Source organism: Osmerus mordax, chromosome 3 (assembly GCF_038355195.1).
Source record: "Osmerus mordax isolate fOsmMor3 chromosome 3, fOsmMor3.pri, whole genome shotgun sequence".
NCBI lineage: Eukaryota > Metazoa > Chordata > Actinopteri > Osmeriformes > Osmeridae > Osmerus > Osmerus mordax.
The window spans coordinates 19,454,654-19,464,070 of record NC_090052.1 but is presented as its reverse complement, the minus strand read 5'-3'; the positions used below and the strand labels follow the sequence as shown (position 1 = coordinate 19,464,070).

The window sequence follows — 9,417 nt, the reverse complement described above, 5'->3', positions numbered from 1 at the left end:
TCATTTTAATTGCAACTAGAAATGCCCATGAGCAACAACTCCAGTAGGCTAATCTGGGATCTATAATACTGCCTCCTATAAGGTTAGGATTGTGAAGGATACAATTCCTTCAAGGTCATTTTCTCTGAATAAGTAAATATTGATGATTACCTATATATGAAAAAATGTGCTCATGAAGAAATATAATAGGAGAAATGCACCCCTTATTATAATCTTGTAATGTTCCTGTTTTCAACGGGCTTCTCTATCTCCCTAATGGAAAGAAAGAGGCAAGTATACTGAATATATTTTAGACAAACGTTTTTCCACTTGTCAAGGTCAAATAGTTAGGAAAAGCATATACTATATGTGTTATTGTGAATACCAGTAATACATAGGCTGTACTACCTCAGGAAAGGTCTTTGTTAAGGTCTTCTGGGTGATGATATTTGAGACTCATTTCTGTTGGAAAATGGGAAGGCCACCTAATTGTGTGATCATGTGTGATCCCTTCAGGACATAAAATAGACGTTTATGCAGCTGAAATCATAACAATTATCTGTGTGGTTAGGGCACCCCATGGCAATTTGTTTCATGGTCCTATACTGTCTGTTTGACCCGATCAATAAAAGTTATTTTTCAAATATTTCAACCAATCAGTCCTAATACCTAGCAGCGTCTGACCAATATCATGGTTTGGATAAAGGACAGGTTGAGATGTAATTTTTTTACAGTGTGGTAGTTATTTAGATGTAACTGAGATGGTTAAGAGGAGGTAAATCTGTCTTGCTTGTAAGCAGCTAATGAGGATGTCCTCTTGGTCTAATGGTTAATGGTTTGGCTTGGCGCGCAAACTTTCCTTTATAGTTCTAAACCAGTTTTATAATGTTTTAAATCTAAACACTGGACATAAATATGCATTGTATCACCTCTTAAATTGTTCTTTCACGCTCCTGTTGTCTTTGAGAAATCTTTGACTTGGTCTTCTGAAATAATTAGCAGAAATCGTTATGGTAGTCATACATTGCAATTATGGTGAAATGCTTGCTGGAGAATGTGAAAATAAACACGTTCTGTATATTACTGTAGAGTGTTAGAAATCAAAACTTTTAGAACATTAATTTATTACAATATCTTTATAACAACCAGTCTGTGTCCTTTCTGTCATCAGTTGCCAAAGACTATGAGATCACATTGTTTGCATGTGTGTATTAAAGATATCACCCAAACACGTAATGTACATACCTTTCAACACACAAGTATAAGAGGAAGTTTAACACTGAACAGAGCTAACAGATGGTCGAGACAAGAGTTAGTTTGTCTTGTTTGAGGCACAAATGGAGCTGACATCCACAAATAGATTTGGACAGTGTTGCTTTAACATCTGAGGACACTGTTTAACTCATCCCATCTCAGGAAGTTTTCACACTTCACGCTTCATTAACCTCCAGGGCACAGATTCCCTGGGAAGCCGGGAAAAGAAAGTGCCAGTTTACACCATCTCTCTTTATATGAATCACTACCAAGTGTAAGTCCTCATTGTGGCATATCAACACAGGTGAAAAGCATGTGGTGCGGAAACTCAGTCTCTTGAGCTTCATGTTACCGTATATTTCACAATTTTTACTCGGGAAATAGGGGAAGCTCTCCAGACTGTACGGAATCTGAACTGCATTAAACTATGTAATCCTATAAGCAATCAACTTGGTGGTCTTAATTGATTTCATTGCTATCTATCAGTTATAACATTGTGCGTGCAGTCTAAAATATTTTTGTGGATTTGAAAATTGCATTGTTAGCATATTCAAAAGAAAATACTATATATGAGGGAATGGCAGTATCTTTAACTCATCATCCGTGTGTAGAATACAATGGAAGATCCACCTATGGGTTGAAATTGGTTGATTTTGGATAAGTGGTACAGACCTTTGTGAGGAAGACCCCTCATTAGTTATTTGGCCCAAATTCACAACTTTATTAAATGAAAAAGAATAATGAAACACTTTTCACTAGGTGATAATTAGCCAAGAAGAGCAAGGCTGCAGTCACAGGCTGTTAGATAGCCTATTTAATAACCATAGTGACCAAGGGAGTTGGTGTTAATTTCAGGGTCATGTTTAGGATGTTGATTTATTCTAGGTCAAAATAATCGACAACAAAGGCCTCATATCTAAACACTATTGGCTCTGAGGGCAAGTATCCTATGTTGTCGGCTGAACCCAGATGGACAGCTCAGGCCGTGTGTTCTACAATCCATCCTAAAAGCATTTTTCTTAAGTTGTTAAATAACTAGGTCTTGTTTCTTTATTCTGTCAGATCGGCTACTAATTATTTCTATTTAGTCAGTGTAAGAGAACGATGGCTAAGAACCATACAAGACTCATTCAGACTCATGTAAACACTGGCACTTGGATTTCTTCGTCATATGGCACTTGACATTTGGCTTATATCCTGCTGCAACTCAGTCATGCTTTTTAGGATTACTTACATTTCATGCTTATTAATGCACTGGTGGACCTAATCTCTCTTATCTTGGTGGTGCAAACGTGGGATATAATTATGATAGGCCTGTGCATTGTTTTACGCTCAATTCCTAAATTGATTTTAAGTCACTTGGATTCTTTGCCAAAGTTTTTCCACAATATAGGGTGTGTAATTACCCTGTGATATTTCTACCAAACGTGCAGTTATTTGATTTGTATGTCTTGTTTTTATTTTTTTCACTGTTTGTTGTTAAACTTCACAGTCTCAAAAGTCATGTGACAGTTCTTGTATGATATGCTTAATCATAAATCCACATTTGCTGCTGGCCCTGAAATACAACCCCACAGTTATAGACAGCTAAATAATCCATATGAGTAGGTTCAATATAGTTTGGGTGCATGTGGACAATGAAAGATGTTGTAGCGTATAGTGGCTGGCTGTAGTGACATGCTGTTATTTTAAAATAAATGTGAGACAGACACCAGGGGTAACGTCATGGAAACCGGTAATGACTAAGGTCATCCCGTTGTTGTTTTGTTAGTGCACTTGTCTCACAGAAAATTCTGAAATTGCTGAAGAACTCAACGCTGAGGCACATGGAACGTTGCAAATGAGGCTTAAGATATCACGCCCATAATTAATTGCGCAAATTTGTTTCTATTAAATAAAAGTAACACGTATTGCAAAACCTAATTAGCATTAATTAAGCTTGATATCCTAATTTGGAAAATGTGTCGTTGAAAACAAGCGTTTTCGGAGAGCCTTTTCTACTCAGATGGTGAATACGAGCTTGCTGCCTTTGGGCAGCTTTTCCCTCCTTTGAGAGTTGAAAATGAGAAATGGAAATGGAATATCAGGAGGTGCTAAATTAGCTGCCTGATCTGCACTTATTGCTGCATATACGCCCCTATTACTTTGCCAATCTGTGCCTCTCTTTTAGCATTCTAGGCATGGAGACGCGTCGAGATAGCAGATTTATCAAATGGGAAAATGAATGCATGATGATCAGTTAAATTGAAAATCAGCGCCTGCATGACAGCCCGACCTGACACCTCCGTAATTAGAAAGAAAAATGATGGCGTCCGATGCATAATAGAGCAAAAACAATTTACACTCTCCCATAATGATCCAGCGTTCAAATTGAAAATTTCTCCGGGTAGAAATTGAATTCATAAAGTATGATTCATGGAGGACACATCTCCTGGAGGCTGCCTGGGCACATCGATTGATAGTTGGTCTTGAATCATACAGCGCGCAGCTCTCAGGCAAAAAAAGCTTAACTACTTAAGCAAATCGCTAATTTCACCTTTAGGCCACCACTGTGCAGCCAGCGATACTCTTATTCAGTCCTCTAATGAATAATACATGAACACCCCATAAACTGAAAATAAGAGTCGGTTTAAATCAACATTGGGATATACTGAAGGACACCTTCATCCTCCTTTCGAAATGGCTATTCTTAAATTATATGAACACCAGAAGTGGTTTAACTGACCAGTCACGACAAGACAATATTTTGTCCTTTTTGTCCTTTTTCTTTGAAAGTTTGGATTAGGTTACAATTTATTCATTCTTCCCTTATCCACATTATTGGCATACTCCTACCCCCCACCCAATAAGTCATTGCTTTTTCAGAGCAAACAACAGTCATTGGTTCAGAATTATGTAAATATTTAGAAAGGGACACTGGCTCAGAAATTAATTTGCTCCGGCTCAGACGTAAATCTGCCCCACTGATTATTTTCAATTTATTTGCAAATCAAGACCCAACGAGAATAGGAGGGTTTGAGGATATTTAACAAGGATAAAAAGACAACTACACCATACTGCAAATAATGATTTTTATATTTAATATAGCTTTGTTTTCGTGACATTTACTGGCAGTTAAACTGGGGTGCCATGTCAACGTTCTTCTTTTCTTACCTCAACGTTAGGTCTGGTCAAGTCAACATTGCTAATATTGCCGTGGCGCAGATGTCCCAGGGCCTGCACAGCATCCCTGGGGACCGCCAGCCCTATTAGAACAAATGTGTTCTGCTATTGTAAATAGGCACGTTTTCTTCGCCCGTCCTATTACAGCCGACGCATGATCAATAGGCTGATAACACACAAACATCAATGTAAGCGACAGAACAATGAGGGATATCATCGAACATCTATCTTAATATAGCCCGCTACAAGGGCCATGACAAAGTGAAAAGCTCATGAAAATTCCGCCCCACGAATTCCCATCTCCTATCCAATATGCACAAACACACTCCCAGCTGCCGGGGCTATTATTTTCCTATTTCAATTTGACACCCCAGCCTTTCATGCTAATTCTATTATTCTTGGAAGTTTATGTGATTTCATATCACTAGAAATCGGTAATGTATTATAACCCTTTGGGCTAAAATAAACTGAATCCCTGCAGTAGCCACCGGGAAAATAATTACTTTCATATCAAAACTCTGCAGGAGTCGAGCGGGTCCTTTCGCCTCCGGCTCGTAACCTCATTTCAGTGGGGCTTATAGATGAATAAATTTGTTAAGGCAATACACAAAGTAACATGAGATTTCTTAAGACAGCGCTTCCTATACCCACTGTATGTGCTATTTAAGGTCTCACACGGTTTGGGTTTCTTGTATACAATCGATTTATTTATGAAAACCTTACATATATAAATATTATAATACTTTTTACAGCTTTTGAGGATTTTTGTGGTTTTGATGTCTTTACAGTTTGTTACACAGGGGGCTACTACAAGGCCTAGCCTACAACACACAAACACGCACGCTCGCACACAAGCACACACTCTCGCAAACAAACACACTGTTATATGACACGCCATCAGAATATCATCTGTAAAATGAGAGTTTAAATGCAAAGTTGTTACATTATAAAGCTTTGGACTAATGAAATATTTTCATTTGATTCTAGGCCTAGATTATTCCATATTGACATCTTTAGAGTCTGTCTTTGTTTCTTGTGGACAGCTGGTTGACTTTGAACTTTCTGTGATGTCTTTTACTAACTGCTCTTTTTTGTCTGATTGCAGAGACTTTAAATCAACATGGTTTGGACCCTCATCTTGGAAATATGTATCATTGCAATTGGCTGTGGACTGACTACAGTTACCACTAGAAAACGTCTGGCCTGGGCTGGTCTGTGACGAGCTAGTCTTGTTTCCATTGACCTGCACTTTGATTGATAATTCGTTGCTTTGTGGGCTGTTCGATTCTACATTGTTCTTATATCCAGCCTCGGACGCTTGGTCTCCATGTGCAGAATTGTCTGTATCTGGGCCTGGCGCCGCTGCCTTCAAAGCAGTTTGAGGAACAATGAATCCAAGCGGCTGTGTGATGGGATACAGTAAGAAATGTCCTTTTCCAATCAAAGGCCGCGAGGAGGGTAAGGCAGAAAATCCATCTACGTTCGGTTTGCGCCTTGGTCTGGAGTCAGACAGAAGGCTTTCTACACTAAAGGGGTTAAGTTTCTGAAGTGTAGATGCTCGGCCGTTTGCGCAAAAGCTTGATGGTTGACTGCAGTCAGACGAGTCCAGCTCGCATCCACCAGTGTCTTGGTTTGAGTGTCTTTGGTTCTGGATTGTGTGTGGAGTTTGGTCACAGCTCGATTGGGTTTGGTTTCGGCCTGCAGAGTCACACTGTACAGTTTGCTCACTGTCCGTCACTTGTGACACTCCGCTGTCACTGTCAGATCCACAAGGAGTGTGAAACAGGTCCCCGTTTAGAAGTTTGTTCTGGGACCTTAACAGCCTTCGTTCCTGCTTCCTCTTCTTTTTCTCTAGCCTGTCAAGTTCTCTCCTGGCGATTTCCTCCGCGTCCATAGGTTCTCCACTGCATGTCGTTGGGTGGGAATTATGAGCAGGTCGTCCTGGTCCTTTTTTTGTGTTTTCTTTTTTCCTCCATTTGGCTCTGCGATTTTGGAACCATACCTGCAGAAAAGTCAATACGGTTAAACATGCCATAACGATTACCACTTGCTTTCTAAAAATAGAAATAGGCAAGGCTACTAAAGTAAAGCCAATATTTTGAAAAATAATAATAATTCATTAACCTACGCAAAAAGTGTCTTAGGTTAGGTAACACCTTTGCCTAGAATTTATTGTTGTAAATATGACTACGTTTATTCAAAAAATGTGGCAGATTTCAATGTAGGCTATGTGATTTATTTGGCTAAAGTAGGCTAGCCTATACGAATCCTTGCATCAGATTGAAAAATAAATATTGTCAAAGATATCAAAGGTTTGTGATAAAACTGCTACAAGCTCAATTTCACAGAAGGAAAATGTGTGTTTCATTATGACGTAGGCTATATGCCACAAGGGGACTATGAGTTATGACTCTAATAAGTGTTGAGAATATGGCAGGCCTCGTTATTTGTTTTTGGTAATGCCTTTAAGCATGCCCTTTTAGCCCATGTCAATTTGCTCGAACCAAAATAATGGCCCCACATATACTTTTATTACCTAAAAAAAATCACCTTCGATTGCCATCGTCATGTGAATACGAAAATTATTTTGTTAGGGGTGCCGTTTTAAAATAGATCAAAGTGCTATGGTGCTCGGGGTTTAGGCTACCACCCTCCACTATACGAGCAGTGATTGACGAGGATTTTATACTGAAGTTTGTTTTGGTAGGAAATTTACTAATAGTGGGCCTATACAATGTTAAACAGACACGGCTTTGTTTTGTGTGCATATGACCTGCCTGTGACTTCACATAGCCTACAACATCAACCCAACATCAAAAAATACAAATAGTGAAAATTATGTATATTACCTGCACCCTCGATTCTATTAAATCCAATCTCAGAGCCAGTGCCTCCCTCATGAAAACGTCTGGATAGTGACTCTCATTAAAAGCCTTTTCTAATTCTTCCAGTTGCCAACCAGTGAAATTTGTGCGAGTTCGTCGTCTCTTACAACCGGGACTATCTTTGTCTGGGTCTCCAGAGTCTAGCATGAGAGTAAAAAAAATAGAGAGCATGTGTAAGATACAGACCAGAAAATAAAATATGAAGCATAGTATATTCAATAGGCTTTGTTGAACACTTTCTTTTTTAATTGTATAATGTTTATCTTAGCATAGCCTATTACACGTACGCTACATTATTACAATATAGTAGCCGTTTATGATAACAAAGCTCATCATGTTATATTCAATAGACAAGTAAGATATATAGACCATATTGCCTAAGGATTAGGATACGTTTTGATGTCTGATCTATTTTCTCACTGTCACAACACAGGGTGTTGGACTATTGCCTAACGTTTTCAGTTTATCTAGCGTGCATTGAAATACCTATCTTTGTCTCCTGATTTGAATGGCTTTAGAGAGAAAACATGTTGGTGAAACGGTCGTTCTTTGTTTTCAGGTGGATCAACATCCAACATTTAATCAAGTATTGCAATACGTTTTGCTTACCTGACAGTTTGTACTGGTGGTTATCTCCATTCATGCCGCAGCCAGAAGACAAGAGAGGGTTAGAATTAACCACTGAAGCTGTGCAGGAACCATTAAGTAATCCGTCTATTGAAAAAGGAACTGCGGCCGCAGATTGAAGTTGATGACCGGCTAATTCGTAAACGTGATGGTGGCTTAGATGGTACGGAAAGCCCACCATCCCACCAAGAGAGCCTCCAAACTGGGCATGAGGTGGATCCAGTATCCTGCTGTCCATCATCTCCCAGGCAAAAGGAAACGACGTCTGGAGGCTGGTGATGTGAATTTAAAAAGCATGCAGTGAGTGTGGCCAGCGAGGAGGGGACATGATGTGAGGGGAAGGATGAGCTGTACTTTATCAACATGAACCTTCCAATAATTAGCCTAGGCTTTGGGAATTTGAGACCAATGAGAAACGGTAATCGACAATGACGTCAGAGACGTAGTCTGCAAACGCTTTCCATATCGATTGCTAATTAAACCTGACATCCACCTCAATAAACAATATCAGAGCTGTCACAACAAGACAGGAGGGCTTTGATAAGAACTACATAACAACTACACGGGGGACCACCATGAGGGAGTGATCAGATGGAAATCCGGAAAAAAGCTTGAGAGTCGGGATCGTGTTTGCTAACGGATGCGCTCCGTCCTGGACGAGGAATGCTTACATTGTGGTCGACGATGAGAGTATGATGTTTAAAATGGTTGTACAAATAGCTCAAACAGCTGAGGAACTGACCCTTTCACCAAGCTATAGCCTAAATTGGTTATGTTAAATGAATTGCGTCAACACTGATGCATGTTGTGGTTTTGTTGATTATAGGCTGTAAATGTGCATCTTCAAGCAAACTGTGGTGTAAATTAGTTATCATAAAATAGCCAAATTGAATGCAAACTTTACGTTCATTTGAAAATGAAAAAGTAGTGCGTTTATTTTCTTCTTTATCTAGTCGAGGACCAGGTTTGTAATTTCCATTGGTTTGTTCAAGTAGCCTATTTTTGGAAAAACATTTGTAACACACAAACAATCTTAAATTATCGTTTTTTTGAAGCATTAAATTGATCATTGGCCAATGCTGTGTGTTTTCTGTAGGCAGGATAAGATAGGAATATTAGACCTGTCACCAGTGGACCTAAATGATAGCCCAATAGGTCCTCTATTAGCCTGAATGTGGAAATGTGTTAATTTAAGCATTAGTCCTTGTTTCTCAATGTTTATTGAGTCAATTAACCTATAGCCTCATGTAAACAAAACATATGTGAATATGGAGAACTGCATTAGAAATCTTGGGTTCTATGCTAGTTCTGTTTCTCTTTAAGGCTTCTGCGAATAATTTATTTACCCGCTGTCTGACGCTGTCATAACGTTAATATGAGTTGAAATTTTCCTCTCCACTCACTCCCTGACCCTTGGCACCCGGATTGGCGTGTTGTAATAACCCGAATCTCTTAACAGAAGCCGTGATAATGGTTACCTTATTAGCATGCAAATTGTTTAATTAATATT

The 9,417-nt window shown here is 39.1% G+C and overlaps 1 protein-coding gene across 1 annotated transcript; it reads right to left on the bottom strand.

The window, feature by feature from the left end:
• Positions 1-5,389: 5,389 nt before the first annotated feature.
• On the bottom strand, positions 5,390-8,148 carry uncx (UNC homeobox). The gene is made up of 3 exons (XM_067233537.1): positions 7,890-8,148; positions 7,245-7,420; positions 5,390-6,397 (listed from the first exon to the last, which is right to left on the bottom strand). Exons 1-3 carry the CDS (start codon positions 8,146-8,148, stop codon positions 5,390-5,392), a joined length of 1,443 nt encoding a protein of 480 aa, XP_067089638.1.
• Between the last annotated feature and the right edge of the window lie 1,269 nt (positions 8,149-9,417).